This window comes from Sander vitreus, chromosome 19, assembly GCF_031162955.1.
Source record: "Sander vitreus isolate 19-12246 chromosome 19, sanVit1, whole genome shotgun sequence".
In the NCBI taxonomy this organism is placed as follows: Eukaryota; Metazoa; Chordata; class Actinopteri; order Perciformes; family Percidae; genus Sander; species Sander vitreus.
In genome coordinates, this window is record NC_135873.1 from 16,061,818 (window position 1) to 16,085,469 (window position 23,652).

At 43.7% G+C, this 23,652-nt stretch overlaps 1 protein-coding gene across 1 annotated transcript in view; it reads right to left on the reverse strand.

Moving 5' to 3' along the window:
* Window positions 1-14,298: 14,298 nt before the first annotated feature.
* Window positions 14,299-23,652, reverse strand: part of LOC144534136 (mitogen-activated protein kinase kinase kinase 11) — a 49,327-nt gene continuing 39,973 nt past the window's right edge. Inside the window, exons 7-10 of the mRNA XM_078275874.1 lie at window positions 20,592-20,763; window positions 20,316-20,428; window positions 19,508-20,128; window positions 14,299-16,636 (exon numbers count right to left, since the gene is read on the reverse strand). Of these exons, the coding sequence (XP_078132000.1) occupies window positions 16,038-16,636; window positions 19,508-20,128; window positions 20,316-20,428; window positions 20,592-20,763 (1,505 nt within the window). The 3' untranslated portion in view covers window positions 14,299-16,037. The remainder of the gene's footprint in view (window positions 16,637-19,507; window positions 20,129-20,315; window positions 20,429-20,591; window positions 20,764-23,652) is intronic.

Consider the following 23,652-nt stretch of genomic DNA (forward strand, 5'->3'; position numbering starts at 1 on the left):
CTAAATATTCACCAACTGTCTTCATCATTCTAAACCAGGAACACAACAAATATTGAGGATGACTAATTTTCACTCCTGCCACCTAAAAAGAGGCAAACTTAGATCAAGTCCCAGTTTTTAGCAGGAAATACTGCGGTAAGAATATCAGGGCAATTGTTAAATATAATTGTGCACAGAGACTGATGGACGTTTGCATTTTCTCATTCTCAACAAGCTTAGCAAAACACCCAGCAGGTATAAACGCTACTACAGTATACATACAGTACACACAAAGAAAAAAAAGGCTAACGTTATTTAAGTGTAAATGTTTAATTTACAAAAACAAATTCTGGTAGATACAGAAAAGTGCCTGTTCCGTTATTGTCTTTAGTGGCCTATATAGCAAAGACAACGACCATAGGGCCCTAGATACCCAAGGATTTGCAATCAATTGCAAAACTATTTTTCATATTCATAAGTAATGTACAATATGCATGCAGTGAGATGAACACTATTTATGCTTAACGCTATGCATTCACAGGCTATCACTTTTTATACAGACACACAAAACATTTTCAAATTATAGAACACAAAACGATACGTTTCAGGCTCACAACATAATACCACCATCACTTCTATTACCAATGGTCAAAAAATAGAAAACATATGGGACATGAGCTGTCTCACTCACTCACTCACTGTCAAAACAATAAGGTCTGTTTATAGTCAGCTTAAAGAAATATGTACTCACCGGTCACAGAAGAACAGCGTCACAGACTCAACGTCTCGGAATGCTAACTTCAGCTTTAAGTTTCCCTTAAATTTCCCCTTAACCGCCGAATGGGAAGCTGCGAATCGGAAGCCAACTTCAGCGTCGTGTCCTGGTAGCCAGCGGAGCCAGCTTCTCGTCACCGCTCCTGTTCCTCAGGTGTGTGTCGATCTTGTCAAAGATGCCAGCTGATGTGACAGACAATGTCAAAAACAAACACAACAGCTTGAATCAGTACAAGAAAGCATGCTGATATGGCCTTCCATTACACAAGTGCATCACGTAGGGCGTTGATAGTAATCCCATTCTGTTTTGTTTTTTCAATATGGCGCTTAGCCAGGTGAAGTTCAGCAACAGATTAGCGTCACTCACTCCGCATTGTTTTGGCCGTTTTCTGCATCACAGTCAACTTCCACCTTCGCTCGCTTTAACGGAACAACAAATCGTAACAGAACACACTTATTGTTTTACTCTTTGCTAACGTGTAGCCAGTTAGTTAACGCGTAGTTTAGCTAGCTTCATTCACAGCGAGCACAGCCAACAACCTCTCTCTGCCGCATCAACTCTGAGCGACCAATCAAAAGACAGGGTCAACTGGGGTCGATTTTGCGTGAAATGACTAACGTTATTTTTTTTTACAATTCTTACTTATATTTTAATATGAATCAATCTAGTTAGATCCACTTTGATGCAAACATTTGATTAAAAAGATATAGTCCTTTTAAAGAAATATGTACTCACCGGTCACAGAAGAACAGCCTGTGTCCACTGTTTTAGCGGTGGCCAGCGGAGCCAGGTAACGTTAGCTGCTTCTCGTCAACGCTACTGTTCCTCAGTTGTGTGTCTATGGTCTTCAGCCGACGTAAATCACACACAAAAAACTCAATTCCCATCGCAGCTGATGTGGCAGACAATGTCAGAATCAAGTCCAAGAAAGCATCCTGATATGGCCTTCAAAACACAGGTGCATCACGCAGGGCGCTGATAGTAATCCCATTCTGTTTTGTTTTTTCTTTCAACATGGCGTTTAGCCAGGTGAAGTTCAGCAACAGATTAGCGTCACACTTACTACGTAATGTTGTGACCGTTTTCTGCATCACAGTCAACTTCCACCTTCGCTGGTTTTAACGGAACAACAAATCGTAACATAACATGCCGTACAGCGCAAACACTTATTGTTTTACTCTCTGCTAACGTTTAGTTCATAACGCGTAGTTTAGCTAGCTTCATTCACACAGCAAGCACAGCCAAACTTCTCTCTGACGCATCAACTCTAAGCGACCAAACAAAAGACAGGGTTAACTGGGGTCGATTTTGCGTGATTTTTACAATATTTTTTTTACAATTATTATTTATATTGTAATATGGATCAATCTTGTTAGATTTACTTTGATGCAAACATTTAATAAAAATAAAAAAAAACATTAAAAAAAATTTAGAAAAGATTTCAGGTGGCGCTCGCTGCTCCGGCAATTTGATGGGAGCTCGAGCCTTGCCTACGCTCAGGGGCGTACACATTGGGGGGGTTGAGATTACCACTTTTGAGCAAAATTAAATTTTTGAGCACTGTCACTACCCGATGTGAGTCGAGTGCAGATGTGAGTTGCGCATGCCTCACTTTGCGACAAGTAGCCTACAAGAACCTGCTAACTTCCGTAATGTCAATACAATAAAAATGGACCTACGTAACAGAGTTCGTTCACTGCTGGCTACAAGTTAGCAATCAAACACAACAAAGGCTGTCACTTGAATGGCATTTTGAGCTAACGTTAGCAATCAAACAATCACTAACGCATTGGACAAAAGTATGTGAGGGCATTCATGGGTCTGAATGAGTGGTCCAAAATCTGTACCGTTTAGGAAAAACACACACCGGCGCGGTCCTCACACTGTCTTCACCTGCCATGCAGCTGTGAAACATCTTCACCTACACTTACAGAAATAGGCTAGAAGATACACCCACATACAGAGCCATTATTTCCACTCAACCATGCTAGTCTTCATTCCATTTTATGGACCGTAAGTGATGTGATAAGATGCTGTAATTTGGTATTAACATAACATTTTCTTCCGCTTCTGTGGCATGATGGAGATTGTTTTAGATTTAATGTTAGTAAAATAATGAAAGTTTTCATGCTAATCGAATGTGGCCAGTTTTAGCGCAAACCGCTAATTAGCTTATAACGCTAGTCGTCAGGGCACGGGTAAAGTAAAAAGAAATCTCTATTTCTGTACCACTAACAAGGCTCAAAATAGCACCACATTTCAACGGTAGCATAATGAGGGTCCCTACATGTTAACTGGAGCATTGAGAACTTTGTAAGTGTACAGACAGTTTATTAAAAAGATTATAAAGACAGTACCGTATCCCAGAGAACAGAGAAAACATATCTCAGAGAACGGTCGACTCTGTACACGTGTTATTAACCCCTTAGGTTCATTTTGCGCCTGATTTGCCTTTTAATGTTACTGGGCAAACTCTGTCTGCTGATGAAGATCATGTGAAATGATTAAAGGCTCCAGAACAACTACTACTGTAGAAAACTGAAACTGTCTGAACCCCCACTCCCTTCTCGCAGGAGGCTGCGGTCCATCAGGGTCAACAAACCCCACGCCATAGAAATAGTTTCTGCAGTCAGTCTCACCAACAAGGCCCCAGACCCCGCAATCCCTAGTCACTACACTTTGCACTAACCTTCATCCCGGACTATACATCTGCCCATTGCACATACTATATGTTTTTACTTTCTGCACTCAACCCATTCAGCCTCTTTTTTCTTGTGCTAAACAGCTCACATCAACTCACAACTCACATTTAGCTCTAACCCACATACATACCCCACCAGACATGCCACCAGAGGTCTTCACACAGTTCCTAGATCCAGAACACAATCAAAGCAACGTACAGTATTGTATCGAGGTATGGTTGCATGAAACTCACTTCCAGCTGAGATTGCTAAAGTGCAAAATTTAAGCAAGCTTTAAAAAAACAAGTAAAGCAATATCTTATGGCCCTACACCTGTAACCATATTTTGTAACTACATTTTGTACTTTTTATGTATAGGAATATTTACATGTATACAAATAAGTTATAAGATTTAACTATGTATATAGTGCTTATGGATTTAGTGTAATTTATATAAGAGTATATGAAGAGGAATATGTTTAGTTCTATTTGCGAGAAATAGTGTTATACTATTCTTATTTTCATTTCATGTGGTTGTTTAGTCTGAAAATGTCTCATCTGTTATCATGTTTTGTGTGGACCCCAGGAAGAGTAGCTAGATGTTCTGCATCAGCTGATGGGGATCCTAACAAAATCAAATCAAAGCTATTTTGTATAGCCTACATTTGTTTCTGTTTTTATTGTCTATTTCTGATTCATGTTTAATGGAGCTCAGGGTAAATTCTTGCAGGAAGACTTCTAAACTGAACAGTTGTTCAACAGAGGCGTTCACTTATTTTCAACCAATCAGTAGCAGCCTTGAATTTCACGAGCCAATCGCAGCATGACATCCCTGTTTTAAACCTGTCTCTCTCTGCTGCTCAGTTGTCATTTCAGGCTAAGAGCACAACCCTCCTCCTCCTCCTCCCCTTGCTCCTCCGGTCTTCATCACGCACAGCTCCCGGTTCCTCCTCCGGCAAACACTGCCGTCGGCTCCTCGGTTCGGTCTTCGGGCTCCTCACACCACCATCAGTGTCTAGACTCCATCGGGGGATCATCTTCTGGCTTTCTACCCCTCTAAAAAATATCATTTCATAACGATGGAGTCTAATCTCCAAAGACTGTACATGTCATATCATGCATACGTACAATAAATCTTTGTCACCGTTACATCAGACCCCTCCTGGTGATCAACAGAATACCATTAATAATTGTTATGTTGAAATCATAAAATAATGACTTGGCATGACAAGAAAACAACACAAAGGAAATAATGACATGCAGGTCACCTCCGGGCTTCCACAGCTGACAGTGAGTCCACAAGCTGGATGAAAATGACAAGTTACCAAACATAATTACACCAATACAATCAATCAGTCTTACTGGTTAAACAAATAATATGAATGTGAATAAAGTCACAAACCAGTCAGGAGTGTTACATTTTATTTGGTCTTATCTCTTTTTGAGCTTTTCCTTTGTTTTTGTTCTTCCACAGGTTAAAACAGTCAAGAGATAATAGTCAAGAGAAATAAAAACATTTTTCACATACTGTATACAGAAATAGTCGTCTTGACACACAACAATAAAAACAAGTTGATTAGGCCCAGCCCAGTGCGAGATTTCACAAAAAATGCAACAATAACAAAATTTCCAAAGCCCGACGACCGCAAAACCTCTAACTCGCGTGAGCAGAGACCGTTCTGAGAGAGATGTAAAAATGGCTGCCAGGGCAATGCAACAATTATGTTATCACATCGCCTGGGTTGTAATAAGACACAAAATAGACATGGAAATGAATCTGGAACACTTACAATAAAAGCAAATCGATAAAAAGACAAAGAGGAGGTCAACCTTGTCTACTACTTAAGGTAGCGACGCAATCCTCATCTCTATCTAGCAGTTTTATGCACATACAAATTCAGTATGGGTGCCCCCAAGGAGACATTAGACTGAGATTTTAGGTTTGGGATTTTTGCTGCAATGTACACACAAAGAACCGGATTTCAAGCTCTATCAGGCAATATTCTCGAATTTTCTACTACACACAAATACTGAGGCTTGTAGAGGAATCGTTTTGATAAGAGATTTGGTCGAATTGAAGAACTGGAATGTAAAAGTGAATCCGCCCCATGTGAAGCACCCATACAAAACATCTTAAATACTCCAGTGAAAACCTATACAAAGTTTTGTTCGTATGAAGCAATCAATCCGTCATCCTAATGTAGACCGCGTCCATGGCCATCTCAAAAGAGAAATAGTTTTGATCCAGTGTGTAACAAGATGGCCATTTATAAATATCCACCCCCCCATGTAGAAGTTTTGTATATGTCCTTAGACTGGCTGGTAGGAAGGTCAGAAAGAAAAACCTTTTACAGTACTGTGATGCTGTGAGTGGAAGAGATTTGACCACTGAGTCATGGGGAGAGTTTCAAATTGCCTCTGTGGATCATTTAAGCCCATTCATGAGCACCTGAAAGAGACCACCTACTGTTAAATACCCTCAAGCCTTAGTCAAATATTTTACCCTGAATTATATCTGGGCCTTAGAAGACATTAATCCAAGCAATGATCTGGCCCAGGACCATCATACTTCGTATCACGGTTCTAAACACCAATGTGTTAAAACATTTGACATTTGGAACCATTGGCAGCGCAGAGCCTTGGTTACACTCCCGAACAGACGCATAGTAGTTCTGTTAATACTATTTTCTGGAGTCCTCTTGAAAGACGTGTTCCACACATGCGCAGTAGATCGCTACGCTACCACTTTTAGTGTAAAGGCCGCACGGACAAGTCCGGACAGGTTCGCACAGTCACAACAAATTGGAGGTACGCAACTGTACGTACAGAGCCTACGCGTACACCGCCTGGTGATGAAATTTACGTCACGAGGACCCTAGAGGACCTTCGCATACTTGCGGATAGTATAATTTCAGCTTAAGCGCGTTGCTGTTGCTGCTTACTTAATTGGAATGTTTTTTTGTTAGCTTACACCTGCCTATCATTGTTTTGTCCGGTGAATTCTTCCCGACTCATGGCATTGGAATCTTAGTAACGATTAGTCTACACAGAGGGGGACAAAATCCATGCAGTTTTCCACATTTTAAAATTAGTGAACTTCGACGTGCAAATTCGTGCCATTTACTATTTTTATCGTAGCTAACCTTTGAGAGAACAGAGCTGCAAATTCGTGCCATTTACTATTTTTAGCGTAGCTAACCTTTGAGAGAACAAAGCTAGCTTGGACTCTGCCCTGCTAGTTAGCTAATGGGGCTAGCTAGCAGGGCAATGGCCGATTTCATCCAAATTGATTGATTTACCCCCGAAAAGGTATTCATAAAATATGTTACGAGAAGACCGTTGAAAATACAAACTCATGGAATGGTAGGCAACATCCTTAGCATTTTTACGGCGGGAAAACTAAAGTGGGTGAAAAATATTGTTGAAGATGTAGTAACTGAATCAGCAAGCGTCGAGGACGCCAAATAGGTTGTACTCATAGAACTAGCTCATGCACCCCGACACATAGTAAATTATGACAATGTATTATATCATCAGCTATTTCAGTCCTTTCATCTGCAAACAATGGACGAGTCGACAATAAATAATTTGCAGTCTCCGTGTTTGAGACACCAGGGCTGTTTACTCAACCAATTGGTTTGCAGCACACTCATTCAACACTCTAGCAACAGAAATGGACAGATTGAACAGCTTCTATTCCAGGAAGCTTACAAGGTAATTGAGTGCCAATAGCGAGGCAGAACAATAATCATGGCCATGGGGCTGTCGAGAAGAGGGGGTGGGCTTGGCTGAGTGTGTGGGTCTTGGACTTAATAACCTCATAGATAAAATCCATGTTTATTTTACTAAACAGAGCGTCAGCCTTCTACAAGAGCCGTCACTGTGGTCTTAGAAACAAATTGGTGCTCCTTTTTCGTGGCCCCCATTCATCCCGTTTTCGTTGTTACAGAGAAAAAAAAGGGAACGCAGATGGTGACCTTGGATGCACAGACTGAAAAGAATTAGGAATAATGTTCACACTTTGAGAGAGCACCTGGCAGCGCCTCTTGCAGACATGGCTTTTGTCCACAGCCCCAACGCCTGTACAGTCAATGGAAAGGTCATATTTGATCACTTGGTCTCGGCCTGTTAATGCCAAACAAAGGGCCCGGGCAGGTGTTTCAGTTAACACGAGCCAGAGGGAGCAATAATGTGTCTGTGGCGCCGACGGCTGGCTGTGAGACAACTGAAACGGGGCGGATAACCAGGTATATTTGTAACCTCCACTTAATTGAACACACGCAAGCAAAGGCAGCAAAGGTAAATGGGGTGAAAGCCACTGAAATGCCGGGGCCATCTATTTTGTCGTTTCAGAATGTACTCTTCAATGAGCCGCCCAAGGTAAGACTTCATCAATAAAATAAATGCGACACGTGTTCAGCCGGAGCTTTCCCCATCAATCCTTCAATTTTCTCAGTAACCATGAAGGAGAGGAAACATGATTTCACCGGAGCTGCAGCCATTTAAGAAATACTAGACTAGACCTCTTTAAAGTCAAACACTAAAGATGGGTTACATGCACACTGTACTCTGTTACTTTGAGTTATCAAGATAGTTCTATTCGAGTAGGGCTGGGCAATATATCAACGTAAATCCATATCGTGATATGAGGCTAGATATCGTCTCAAATTTTGGATATCGTAATATGACGTAAGTTTTGTCTTTTCCTGGTTTTAAAGGCTGCATTACAGTTAAGTGACCAGACTGTTCTCGCAGTTCTATTATTTGCCTTTACCCACTTATTCATTATATCCACATTACTGGTGATTATTTATCACAAATCTCATTTTGTAAATATTTTGTGAAAGCACCAATTGGTCAAAAATATCTTGATATGGGCTCCTGGGTAGCTCACCTAGTGGAGCGTGCGCCCATGTGCAGAGGTGCAGACGGTCGCAGCGCTGCCTTGAAGTCGACGTTGGGGGCTTAAAACACCATTGAGCGTATAACCCTGACGTATTGTTGAATTAGGCGACTTTCCACTGTTACCCTTCACCAAGCCAAGCGAATAGCTAACTTGCAACTTTTATTCCCCCTCTGGATAATGGCTCTGATTTTTCACCTCTGAAATTCTATAACACAACCAGCGATCACACGCAGCCTCTCGGCGTGATGAGGGTCAGGTCCTTGGCTTCTCCCATTGTGCCGTCTCATTAGCTTTTATTCATGTAATGTATTGGCCGTTTGCCATTCACTGATTAGGGCCAATGGTCTGAGCTTGAACTTTTGAATTAGGATCATCAAATCATGTGTGCTCCGTGCCACCGGACGGGCTAAAAGTGGATTGCCGGTGGCCAGATATCGTTTTTCTCTGGCAGGGAATTCACTTCCAATCTCCCTGTCAGTTTGTACTCGGGACGCTGATTTGCTCTGACGGATGGGGCGATGCATGGCAGAGCGGAGCGTCACAAACAACTCATCAGCGCTTTCTTATTGGGAGTGCTGGCTGTCAAGCTCGGGGGAGAGGAGTGGCAGCTACGGTTCCTAAATCTGACAGCCAAAACCAAGAATCAGATATCCCTGTCCACAAAAGACTTCATACAAATGTGTCCCACTCAATCCCTCAGCTACCAAACTAAAGTTTTGTCAGATTCAAATTTAGAGCCGAGATAGCGGTATTTTCTGTACGTTAGGGCTGCTCGATTATGGAAAAAGAAAATCATAATCTTGATTATTTTGGTCAATATTGAAATCACGATGACTCGTTGACTTTTGGAAAGATGTTGCCATTACTGAACTTTCAAAATGTATGACTTGTGAAATTTCTCTCTAAGCTTTTCCTGTTTGAAATTTTCTCATTCAGAATACAGGACCAAATAAGAGTTTACTACGTTTTACTTTTACTTGAGTAGGTCTTTACACCGGTAATTTGACTTGTACTTAAGTAAAAGCTCATCAAAGTAAAAGTACTTGTAGAACATGTTTGCACTCTTTCAACCTTTGCTTTTCAGCATCAGGTCTGAGGGAAAATTGAAGTGTGGCACTGAGCGAACATGCAGACGAGACATGAGTGGCAGGTTGAAGTGGATACTTGACACTCGCGGAATTTGTGGCAGAAATAATCTGTAGTCTAATGACTATCACAGGATAGCTCCTGCGGCTTTGTGCGTTGACACGAGGAGCTGAGGCAATAGCACATCACTTGTCACGTCTGTAGAAAAATGTTTGCGGTGAGAGCGAAAGAGGGTGAGGGAACACTGCTGAGAGAGACACACACACACGTTCTAGATCAAACCTACAACATTTTGCACACCGGGAAAGAAGATCCACCAGTGCTCATGTCCAAGGTGAGTTGTCGGATCGGACCAGAGAACAACATCAAACTTCTGACAAGTAAAGTGGTGACTTTCTTTGTTTTAGCTGTCAGATAAAGAATGGTGGCTTCAATACTGTTCTGTTTACAGAGCTTTGGGTGTATTCTATCTCAGGCGTTAATGGTATGTGAACGCAAGATGCACCTACATTTTAAAGGGAAACCAGTAAACTACTGTATGATGTAGCTGGTGCTGCTTTTTCTGCCAACATTAGATAGTAACCTCCTAAAGTTTTCAATGTTTAGCTCTGTTTATGTTGTGCGAATTGGACGTTCTCAAGAAACATTCAAAGGGAAACAGCAAGGATTCAGACCTGACCTGCCCCCCCTTGTGGGTAAATCTGTTTAGCCCTCCAGGTACATTCTAACAATGTGTGAAAAATGCCATTCGCAACACAGCAGTTTATGTTGTTGGAATCAATGATTTCCTCAGTGTTTAAAGGTCCCATGGCTTGAAAATTTCACTTTGAGGTTTTTTAACATTAATATGATTTCCCCCAGCCTGCCTATGGTCCCCCAGTGGCTAGAAATGGTGATAGGTGTAAACCGAGCCCTGGGTATCCTGCTCTGCCTTTGAGAAAATGAAAGCTCAGATGGGCCGATCTGGAATCTCCTCCTTATGACCTCATAAGGAGCAAGGTTACCTCCCCTTTCTCGGCTTTGCCCGCCCAGAGAATTTGGCCCACCCGTGAGAGAGAGACATCATGGCTTTCAAACGAGCGAAGCATGGCAGTTGGTCAAGGCCACACCCCCACCCTCCACCTTGCCCCCCCTCTCTCCTCCTCAATAGCATTTAAAGCTACAGACACAGAAATGGCACATCCTAAGGAAAGCTCATTGTGGGACTGGCTCTAGTGGCTGTAATTCTGCAGCAAGTCTGAATTTTGGGAAAGAGACTTACATACAGTATTAGGGGACCACTGAGGTCTATATAAAAGAGACTTCAGATACAGTATTAGGGGACCACTAAGGTCTATATAAAAGAGACTTCAGATACAGTATTAGGGGACCACTGAGGCCTATATAAAAGAGACTTCAGATACAGTATTAGGGGACCACTAAGGCCTATATAAAAGAGACTTCAGATACAGTATTAGGGGACCACTAAGGCCTATATAAAAGAGACTTCAGATACAGTATTAGGGGACCACTGAGGCCTATATAAAAGAGACTTCAGATACAGTATTAGGGGACCACTAAGGTCTATATAAAAGAGACTTCAGATACAGTATTAGGGGACCACTAAGGCCTATATAAAAGAGACTTCAGATACAGTATTAGGGGACCACTAAGGCCTATATAAAAGAGACTTCAGATACAGTATTAGGGGACCACTGAGGCCTATATAAAAGAGACTTCAGATACAGTATTAGGGGACCACTAAGGCCTATATAAAAGAGACTTCAGATACAGTATTAGGGGACCACTGAGGCCTATATAAAAGCATCGAAAAAGCAGCATGTCACAGGACCTTTAAAGCTACAATCAAAGTGCTTTCCAGTTTGCCTAACAGAATTCAATGGGTTCATATGACAATTTCTGGGTCTTTCCAAAACAGAAACCCGACATTCTTCATCCGACTTTACGTAACAAATGCCAGGTGTGCCGAGGTCTGAAAGTAGGCAGTGTTTGAACGCTCTCAAGCTCTCTTGCTTCCATGTTTGACACAACTACTTCTGTCAATTGCAACACTACGAATGCATTCAAGAACAGACTAAAAACGTGCGCCACGATACCCATTCATACAACTCATCCCGTCTCAACCCTCTCTATGACAAAAGGCTCTTCACCCCATTTTAAACTGTGGCCATTCGGAAGAGCTATACACACGTTTGCCTTTAGATGTGGCTGGACGACACATTGTGCAATCAAATATGTTGAAGCCTACTGAGACCTTTAATAACTTGTTGTTACTGTTGAGTAGGGCAGTGGGACGTGGATATCACTTTAAGACACACCACTACGTGGGCTATGCTTGGGCATAAAAGGCTAAGGTGTGCACGGGTTCACTGATTAACATTGATTGGAACAGAATGGAAGGACAGATAGTCTCTTCACTCAGAGAACCAAGGTTACCCTGTAACCAAACGATATTTGATTTTTTTTTTTTTCATATCGCCCAGCCCTACTGTTGAGTATTACTTGGATGTCCAGTAGATGATGAACAGACACATTAACGTGCAATAGAAATATCCAATAAAGTTTCAATTTCAAACAAATGTTGTTAGCCTCTGTAAAATGAGCACTCCTCTGTTAATGGACTCTGTGCTGGAACAAATGCCGTTTCTTTTTCCCCCGGATAGAAACCTGCTGAATGCTCAGCAGCGTCAGGACAAAACTGCCCTCAAGAAAACTTTCCAGACAAGAAGCGAAGCAAAGGAGTAGGAGTAGGAAGAAAGAGAAAATCTCCCACACAGCCGGGTAGGCGAAGGACGTAGAAAAAAAGGAAGACCGTCCGATCAGCAGCTGAGCAGCCAGTAGCAATAGAGAAAAAGAAAGAAAAGGGAGGAAAAGATAGGTCAACCCGTCATTGAAACCGTATGCATTAAAAATAAAAAAAAAATAAAAAAAAAGAGGCCATGGCTTCAAATCGAGACAGAAACCTGGTGCGGGAAGCAACTCGATATACCTTGCGAGGAGGACGCGGGGCATTTTTGTAATATCGGGGCAAATTAATTAACCAAATAGAGAGCTTTGTTAGCGCTCTCTGCTCTTATCAAGAGGCTAATTATCACTATCTGCCTCCTCTGTTCGTCTGAAGGATTATTAGGCTAATCACAAAGCCCCCCCCTTTGGAGACAAGGTTTTCACTCAGCATCAGAACAAAAGCCGTATTGAGGACGGGTAACAGGACGTTTGTGCCGCGTGTAAGTGGGTCTCTTTCAGTTGCTTACATGCTTAACCTCCTACACCAATTATGTTAATACACCACATGCTTAAGATCTATTTGACTGCCATTCAAAAAAATATTGGATGATAGTTATTGGCTACTCTCTGTGATATCAAACTCATTCCAAGGGTTATTTTGTGATGCAGCTACTTTTCCTCAACCTGCCTCTCGTCATACAATTTCCAGGATTTAAAAAAAAATATATATATATATATATATATATATATATTTAAACCCAGAAGAAAGTGCCTAGTATGTAGAACATTCGGACATGATCATGATTTTAAACCAAGTGTGAAAGGGCAAAGTTGTTGCTCCAGTGCATTCTGGTCTGTTGAGAATGCTGTTGGTGGAAAAAAAATGATGTTTCAGCATCTCTATAATGAATTTCTTCCTGTATTATTGTTCAATGATGAACCCCTCTGATGTATTTCAACATGACATTCCAGTTATCCACAGGATCCACCCGGATCTTTTCAGTGGTGTTAAAATGGTTTTAGGATGGATTTTTTTTAACTAAATAAACCGGGAGGGACAAGAGTTAGGAGTCCTGCTATTCTAGTCTCGCAAAAGCCAGCCTGCATCTCACAAGCTCAAGTCAGCTTTGACTGAGCCCGAATAGATGTGCCAGTAATCATGTTTTCACACACGCTACCCATCACCAACGCTTAGACGGTTGGCATAGCATACAGACTTGAAACGGGGGGGGGATAACCTGGCTCTGTCCAAAGGTAACAAAGTTATATCTTGTTAGTTTAATCCGTGCAACAACAACAAAAAATGTATGTAATGTAACAAAGTAGCAGTACTTATTGTACGTAAGTAGAATTTTATCCATATTTTACTTAATTTTTACATATCTGGAAACTTTTACTTTTACTCCACTACATTTCCTAAATAAAATGTATACTTTTTGCCTCCGATACATTTGCCCTGAGCATCTTTCGTTACTACAAAATAAAATCAGAAGAAATTTGTTAGGATGCAAAAAAGCAGGTTTGGCGAATCACTGCTCCTAGATTAGGCAAGTTAACCAGTCCCTCCTGAAAAACGCAATTATGCAATTGCATAATTCAATGCATAATCAGCCAAAGTCCGCATATTTATGCAAATACGCCACACTTTCGCCGCATTAATTGCCGATTTCTGCGCAAAATATGCGGGGCTTGCATGATTTCATAATCCCCGCATTTTCGTTGTAAAACAAGTCCCATATATCTTAGCAGAAAGTTGAAAAATGTTGTGTTTACTTCACAAGAGCAGCCATTTCCCCCTGTTGCCATGGGAATGTTATGAAGTGACGTAATTACGCGACGTGAACATCATCGAAAAGCTGCAAACCCCGCGATGAAGCCACGATGGAACCGCAGGTTTAGAAAGTTCCCGCAATTTCATCGCATAAATATCCCGCATATTCCATCGCATTTTTTAAGAAAACTTGCCGCATAATCAAGGAGTTTTGCCCGCAACAATCACAAAAAAACATTTTTCTGGTTAATACACGCTCCGTTGTTGCCAAGCGCCAAAACTAAAGAAGAGGAGGAGGAGGCATAATAATAGAAGCACCTGCTGCAGGCTTTGCCGCCAATGTAACAGACGCAATTAAGAACATAATCAACACTTTTTACTTTTCCTTCTAATAAGTGCGTTAATTATCAGAAATTAAGTTTTGATACTTAAGTACAGTGAAAATCAGATACTAAGATACTAAGACGTTTACTCGAGTAACATTCCAAAGATGACTTTTACTCAAGTTTTGCTTTCAAGTACTTTATACAAGACTGCTGCCTGGCCACCTTCAGGAAGTCACTGCTATCAAACAAACGACATGTGATTTATCGGTAAGAGAGGAGCTGAAAGGCGGATTTTTAGAAAGACAAGAGCCAGGCCAGCTGTTTCCCCCCCATACTTCCAGTCTTTATGCTAAGCTAAGCTAACCTTCTGCTATCTGCAGTTTCTCGACAAGAAAGCAATCCAATCAGGTCAAGGAGAGAAGTGTCGTGTGGTCCAAGACAACGCAAAGTCATGGGCCGGCTTTGCGAGGCTACTGCTACTCTGGTGGACTGTACAAATAAATAAAGTATTCAGCAGTGAAGCTTCCATACAGACTTGTATTGTAGTATTTGCAAATACTCAACGGTATTTGGTCTTACCTTTCTGCAGCATCAGACGGGTGAGACAGCCTGGATAATAATAATAATAATAATAATAATAATAATAAAAAGATAACCACAGAAAAGCATATCAGAGTTATGTTTAAATACTATCTGTGATCGCCTCAACTTTCACTGTAATGTCCAGTGTGGCAGACCCCGCCCGTCCGGCACTCCATGGAGGTAAAAACAATGTATTTGCAAATACTTTTTGTCCCCAGCCCTTACACTGCCACAGTGGCATTCTTTGGCATACGAAGGGAATGCAGATGGCTCCCCCTTCCTGTTTCCTGTGCCGTGCCGCCTGCCAGCCAGCCGAATGAATCTGTCCAATGCCTGGCATTTAGAGGGGAATGTGTTTGGAATTTTATCTGCTTCCACGTGGAATGTCTGGGTCATGGATTTGTCTCGCATTTCATATGTGGCCTGGAAAATCCACTCTGAGTGCTTTCTCCCATAATGCAACAGGCAGATGCTGTTTAAGAAAAAAAGCAAAAACAGTAAGCTGTCCTTGAACAATGAGTCTAGACATACACGCACACACGCACGCAGACGACATTTTCTTCCACAGCAATGCTAAACTGATTTGCTAATTTATGCCAAATTCATAGCATCATCCCTACGCACCAGATTAACCATTCAAGAAATCTTGAAAAGATATATACTTATACTAAAAGCACTTCACGAAAATAAGGCACTCCAATTTCCCATTGTCCTGAATGCTTTCAGTCTGCAGAGAGGTAGCAGCAGATGAAGCTGTGCAAGTCGCCTTATCCACCTCTGCATTCACCTCTGTCACAATGCTTCAAAGGTGTGTGTGTAAGGGGGGGTATGAGCAGTCTGATAGAATCTGAAGATGGGACTAGTGATCTGTATTCTGCTCCTTCGAAAGGGATAGAGAAATCGACATAGAGCGGGAGAATGAAATGGACACCAGCTATTTGGCTTAAAAGGCAGCTATCCCACAGTCCAATGTACCACCTTTCACTGGCTTTCAGCTTTCCCAAGCAGCAGGCCGGCATACAAATAGGTTAGCAATGATTGAGGCTCCCACTGGGGAAACCTCCCCTTAGTGGGTGTGCAGGTTTTTTTTTTATTTATTTATTTTTTTTAAAGATTCCAAAACCTTGTTTAGATGTAGGACATAGTAGTGGAAAGGGGACTGGACTCCTGTGATAAAAACCAGGGCTTTGCCAAAGTCACAGGTTTAGAACCTATCGTCTCTGAGTTGCGTCGGGGACTTGAAGGGCTTGAGCCCCATTGTCTTACGGGGGTGAGCTCTCTCTTTGGTGCCGTCCAGGGGCTTGCCGCAGGCCGCCCAGCCCAGGTCGATGAGGGGCGAGTCGGCCAGGTTGAGGGGCGCGATACGGAACGAGGGCAGCGTGGGCGAGCCGTTAGTGGAGCACGGGGCAGACCGGGAGGTGACGAAGGGAGCCGAGAAGGGGTCGAAGGGGGAGGGCATGTCCGAGCCGCACGAGGGGTCAGCCTTCAGGGTGAAGGGGTCACAGTCCGGTGAGGGGAAGGGGTCACAGTTGGTGAAAGGGTTGGTAGGGGAGGGCTGGTAGCCCAGAGGGTTGCCGTCCGAGCGGTGTGGGCTGCGGCCGGCTGAGTTCCCCCCACCGGCCGAGATGAAGCTCCAGGGATCGATGCGGGGGCGGATGGGGGACGGGCGGGGCCGAGGGATGACGCTGACCTCCAGCCGGCGGGATTTGGGGCTCCAGAGGGCAGGGTTGAGGTGGAGAGAGGAGGCCACTGAAGGCTTGTCATCAGAGTCCTGTGTGTCTTGGCACAAGGGCAGGTCCAAAACTGGAAGGAACAGAAAGAAGAAGAAAAAACATTAAAAGGGACATTTCAGCCATTTAGTGTAGGATTACACTAGGTTGATGGACCAGAGAGAGACAAACTTATTACTTAGATAAGCTTACTATAGGTAAGGTAGCCACTATGATAGCAGTTAAGCTTAAAGATTCACTGTGCCTTTTTAAATGTATGTTTAACGTTAAAACGTGATGTATAAATAGTAACCATTTATTTTCATCCATTCGCCCCAGTTTAATATACAACTCAATTGTATACAATATATGCTGTAGGGGGGTCCCTACTAACCCCTATTGTCGCAGCCCTCCCCCCCCCCCCGCAAGCAATCGCAGCCATTCAAGTCAATGCTTGATATTCTACCAGCCGCCACGGCTCGTCCCAGAAGCGTGCGTGAAGCGTCTCAGTACAGATCCACTTTTGCGACACGACTGAAGCGTGGTGTCGCGACGTCATACATCCATGGTTGATGCGCCACGCCCCTGACCGGCAGCTGATTGGACGAACGCGTCACGTGGGTCTGGCTACTGCCGAATTTCAAAACGGCCATCATGGCGGCTCGTTCGGAATACGATCACGTATTTTACGAAAATAGTTCACTAGAAAACGTGTTTCTGAAAACATTTTAGTTCAATTAGTCTAAATTAAGTGAAACATAAGTAGTTGACAGAGCTGCAACGGCCAGCGTAAATGAGCACTGACAAGAAGATTAAACTCCGAATAAATCAGCTTGAAATGAACAATTGCGATTTCCAAATGTGACGTGTCTGCCAAATGCCATTATTTACATCCACAGCAACTCTTTGAGGCTGCTGGGCTATTCAGCGGAAAAGAAAGAGCAATCAGCATTCACGCGAGAGCGCACTGCAAAACTCCAGCGAAGGAATCCTCTGCATTCATCTCTCTCTCTCTCTTTCAAGCACACATTCGCCGCCAGCAACCTCGTGGCAGTCTGTCCATGCATCGGAGTCATTACAGTCAACAAACATAATAAGATGCTTAGCTAAAAAACTCGCCGTTTAATTACTGTATGTGTGTCGTTTTGCCTCTGCGCGCCCGATGTAATGAGCGCATGCGGTTTGTGAGATTAGGGTTGTTAGCGGCAGAACAGGCGAGGCATGTCTGCTCCGTGCCTGGGGGCAGCGCTGTAAGAACCCCTCTGTGAAGAATCCTGAGCTTTGTGAGTCAAACAGACCAGATATGGAGTGTGAAATGTTATGTCTTAAAGCCCTCGTAAAGCCCACTCGCTCTTCAAACAACCAATACCCACGCCTCTGTCATTATGGCTCTAAACTGTGTCAGTGCTTCTAAGAAATGCATAGAAGTCTTTGGAAGAAAACAAACAAACAAACAAACATGTGAATGTACTGTGCAGTAAATGAAAGTGATATGCAGATCATACTCAGTAAGCATGACGCTTACATGAATTAAAACAAAAGTATAAATATGCCCCAAGAGGACTGAACGTTTTCTACTCTCACATGTCACTTTTTGGGGGGTGGAATGAATGCTAATCCCTCTTGAATCTGATTTTTCTTTTGGTCATGACTCATGTATGCATTCACATGGCATATAGGCATACATTTGACATGCCTCCATATGAAAATGTGCTGCAGCTGGAGTGTTAGACACACTGCTGAGCTCCAGCCAAGTTGCCAGAGAGACACAGTGGTGGCGGTGAAGTCGAGAATAGATTATTAGCAATTTTGAATCCTGCACTTTACTGTCTGCGTCACCTCAGCTGTGCCCCCGGATGTTTTGCATTAATCTTCAATGTTGCAATAAAAGAAAATGCTGACTTAAAAGAGGGAAAACAACAGAAGATTGGATGCTAGCTTTGCTTGGCGAGTATTAGCAGTGGAGTATGGAGGGCCAGCTGTTACCTGAGATATGCAAATAGCTGCAGACGAGCTTTGATGTAAATGAGAAAGCTCGTGCAGCATTGAAGCCTCCCTTGTGCCGGAAAGTTGCAACAATAACTCTGCGAGAACTGCGAGGTAATATTGTCACGCTGAAGATGTCCATTAGGTGAAGGTAAAAGCAGTGTGGGGACTTCTAAAAACGTGCTTGGTGCTCTGAAGGAAATTCGGATGAACCACGCAGAGAAATTAAAAACCTAATCATGAATCCAATTTTGGAGACTGTAGTATGAACGGGGAGACTTGCAAAAGACAAATATTGAGAAAAGAAATCAGAGCAGCAGAGGCTGAGATATGCAGACTTTTAGCCATGAGCACAGGTCATGCTCCCAAAACACTTCAATTTCTACGCTTCCCACAATGCAACTTGATAGAATCTTTTGCTCGACCAGGGGTGTCAAACTTATGGCCCGTGGGCCAGAACTGTTAACTGTCGGTAACATTATTTTTCTCTGTGGCAGATAAAGTTTCTGATCTTTCTGGAGTGGTTTACTGCAGATATCTTCAACAGGGGGGTCCGGGACCCCTAGGGGGTCCTCAGAGTCACCGCAGACTGTGACTCTGACTCTGACTGATATAGAGGCTTTAGGCCGCCCTACACGTAACTGTAGGCCCATTTTAATATGCAGCTTCATTTGGTCAAATATACAGTATGTAGTAGGGGGTCCCTGCTCCGTCTCTCTTTCAGTTAAGGGGTCCTTGGTTTAATAAATGTTGAAGACCCCTGGTTTACTGGTCTGGCCCGCTTGAGATCAAATTAGGGTTATGTGGCCCATGAACTAAAATGAGTTTGACACTCAAACTGTCTGGTGAAAACAGACACTTTTTAAAACTCCACACCTCCGGTTAGTAACATGGGCTTCCTTTTAAAAAATGTGTGAATTCTCTCGGTGAGTAGTTAATTGGCGCGGTGTCCCTTTAGAGTGGAAAAAGTCTGACTGACCTAGCTGAGCGGCATGTAGGCCTTGGCTGGACCTCCTCCTCCTGTCAGCTCTAGGCTCCCAGGCCACACAGCCCAGGTCCCCGTTAGTGGAATGGGAACACGGGGTCCATTCCCCTGGGCAGGCCTTGCCGTGCCGCAGGGGGCTCCTGGGGCTCTGCGGGCTGTGCGGGACCTGCGGCGTCCGGTGGCCGCTCCTCTCCCGGGGGATGGGCGGGGGCGGCGTCAGGGGCAAGGGCTTCAGTTCCTGGTACTGCAGAGCTAGATCCAAGAGCGGTCTGGGGAGCAGCTCGGATGTGGAGAAGGTGATGAGATCGTCCACCACGGGGGGGTCTGAAATGAGGGGCATAGGGGAGGAGATCTCTAGTTCCGAGGGGGTGCGGTTCTCTAGGGAAGGGAAGTTAGTTCGAGGGGGCACCCTTGGGGGAATATCCAGGCAGCGTCCTAGTCCTATGGAGGCCAGGAGGGAGCCACTGCCCAGCAGGGCCCGGTGAGTGCCCTTTATTTGGCCCCCGTGGGAACCCCTCTCGGGCCTGGGGGAGCCAGCCGGGGAGGAACCCCCGTCCTCGCTGAGCGAGTCTCGCTGAGGTAGAGGAAGCCGCAGGCTGTCCTTCACTGACGAGCCTGCAGAGAGAGAGAGAAAGAGAGGGGGTTTTTTTGGTTTAAGTTTTAAAAAGACAGAGAAAGAGACGAGCCATTTATTATTCATTCAGCGTTAATACATAATTCAGTCATGACAGTGTGAATTGTAAGAGCAGCTAATGGGAGATATGCGGCTGGCGGTTATGCTGGTGATGAGGGCGGCGGGTACCGTTCTGAGCAGTGGGAGGGGTCGGCGCGCCGGGTCTGTACTCCTCAAAGTCATCCTTGGTATCCCCCCTCTCATTGCTGTCTGACTCCAGCAGCTTGGCCCTCATAGACAGACTAAGAGCGACAAGAAATAATAAAAAAACAAACAAAAAACACACACACACACACACACACACACACACACACACACACACACACACACACACACATTAAAGCATTGTAATGCATTAGGTTGAGTGTAATTAAATTCTAGATTTCAAATGTTTCCGTGCTGTACCTGCTTTCCTGGGGACTGAGGCGCAGGACTTTAGGGCTTTTGGGACTTTTTGGGCTCTGGGGCCTCCAGTGGGGGCCCAACCTCAGGTCTCCATTGGTTTGTTTATGAGAAGGGGCCTCTAGGGGCCAGGCTGAGCTCAGACCAAACGACCGGCTGTTGTCGCTGGGACTGACTGCGAGGGGAAAAAGGGAGAGAAAGAGAGAAATATTATTTTCATCTTGCATGTCATCAGTATGCACACTGCTTGGCTGTTTCCTAATGAGGTGTGCATTTCTAAAAGGCAGGTTTCACCAATAAATCGCTGGCGCCCTGCAATTATCTCCAACACAATGATCTTTAATTGACTCCGGCTACAGCTAGCGGGGTTTCCCCTACCGTTATAAGGCTAAGGAGCAGCAATCAAGCCGTTTTGGGGACCACCTAAGCCGAATGAATGTGAAATCAAGGCATCAAAACTAACTAAATGACTTTTCTCAGATCTAATGATTGTAGTTTGTCCCCAAGTTTTATTATTATTATTTTTATTATTTTGTAGGCCTTTATTTCTGACAGAACAGCTTTAGATATGAAAGGGGGGAGAGAAAGGGGGAATGACATGCAGCAAAGGGCCGCAGGTCGGAACCAGGTTATGTATTTATTTATCATCTGCTCTAGCTTTTCCAACGTTTTAGACAGAGATATGGTAATAATAATGGTCTAAATAATGTAAAATTGCTTCTTTTTTTATTGAAAAAATTGTAACATTTTCTTGAGGGAGGAGCCCTAAACCCCCCACTAAATACGTGTACTTAAATCTTACACAAACCTAGAGAAAACCCTCAGTTGGAATTCGTGCAAATTCATTGCACTTGTCAAGAAAGATCACCTCATCGTATGGATCCACAGAGCAGAAAGCGTGAGACGAAGGTGCCAGAGTCACCCGGGAAAAAGATGAGAGGAGGTGTGGAGTGCTAGTAAAAGTTGGAATTTCACCTGCCGTTCACGCACTTTACCCAGGCTCTGGCCCCACATCTCCTCCCAGCTACTCTCCCCACCAACTGGCACCAAGTGTGTGAACATTTGTGTAAAAGTTCTCTCTCACACACACAAACACACATATAACACCTCCCAACATACAGACTCCATCACACCCTTCCAGAAGCCTTATGTAGCCTTCTCAACACAAGGCCTGACGTGTTAGTCAAAAAGAAGAGACAAATGTGGCAGGGTTAGCTCAGTTGGTAGAGCATGCGCACATATATAGAGGTTTACTCCTCGACGCAGCGGCCACGGGTTTGACTCCGACCTGCGGCCCTTTGCTGCATGTCATTCCCCCTTCTCTCTCCCCTTTCATGTCTTCATCTGTCCTGTGGAATTAAAGGCCTAAAATGCCCCCAAAAATTATCTTTAAAAAGAAGAGACAAATGTTGTATGGGCACTCTTGTAATATACTGCAAATACCACGGAGAAAACATTAAACCTACTATTTTATTTCAACAAGTTCGGTGCGGTTATTTTTCCGGCAGTTCGCTCATTCATGTCATATCAGCTTCAGAAATAGGGAGGGGAAGAAAGTAAATATGTTCTCCGAATGGACATGTTGTAATATTTTCTTTGGCCTATGCTACACTGGATACATAGCAGATGCACTTTGCCTCCCATCATTCTCCAACACAATGTTTTCAAAGCGAGCTCCGAGGACAGGTGATAGTGTCAGCATTGCAATTTCATCAAGATCAGACCATGGATTGAAAACATTCCCCTTTCCCAGCATGTTCCTCTTTAAAACACATTTTTCTTTTGCAATGCTTCACTGTGAATGTCATCATGTGTTGGTGGAATATTCTTTATATTTGTAATATTTGGCATATTTTACAATTTGCTCCTCTGCTCATCATCTGCCCCTGTGTCGATATTTTGCATGTGACGGACTAAATATTGCCCCCTGAGGTCACATTCATTTACAGCTCTATACTGTGTGAACCAACGAGAAGAAGAGTCTACCGCCATGCTCGTTGCTCTGTGAGGCACAGCGGAGCATTGAGCTAAATGCTAATGTTAGTATGGCAACGTGTAGTCTCGCATTGCCAGACCTTCCTTCGCAGCGCTGTGGAGGAAGGTCTGGCTAGTCCCACAGCATTCTGGGATGGGAGAAAAACGTGCTCTGGTTTACTGGCATTTCTTTAAACCAATCACAATTGTCTTGGGCGACCCTAAGTGCCGGACAGAGCCACGATGCCTCTGCAAATTAGCCTCGGGGAAGGAACTTGTTTTGGTGGAACGTGTGTACGTGCAACAGAAAACTCAGATTGGATAGATAGCTAGCTGTCTGGATTTACCCTGCAGAGATCTGAGGAGCAGTTAACCATAGTCCTCAGAAATCCACCAGAGTTTAGAACGCCAACACAAAGGAAGAGGAAGGTGACGGACACCCGGCCCGAAAAGAGGGACATCTGGCGGAATTTCCAGCGGCACCTGAACAATCCTGGAAGTGGAACGTTGTGATATAGACTAAGCAACATGTGACAATGCTAGCACGCTGATGTTTAGAAGGTAAAATGTTTACAATGTTCACCATCTTATTTAAAAGGTCCCATGGCATGAAAATGTCACTTTATGAGGTTTTTTAACATTAATATGAGTTCCCCCAGCCTGCCTATGGTCCCCCAGTGGCTAGAAATGGCGATAGGTGTAAACTGAGCCCTGGGTATCCTGCTCTGCCTTTGAGAAAATGAAAGCTCAGATGGGCCGATCTGGAATCTCCTCCTTATGAGGTCATAAGCAGCAAGGTTACCTCCCCTTTCTCTGCTTTGCCCGCCCAGAGAATTTGGCCCACCCATGAGAGAGAGACATCATGGCTTTCAAACGAGCAAAGTGGCAGTTGGTCAAGGCCACTTTGCGGTGGTAAGCGTAACATTATCACTAAACACAAAGTACTGATGAGACAATAGTTTTGGTCATAAACCACAGTATTGGCCAAATCAATTTCTCTCAAAAAATATCAATATGTCTATACCAAAGTTTGCTAAATGTTGATTTTCTTCACTGAAAGATTTTAACCCAATGGTGGCATGAGAGGAGA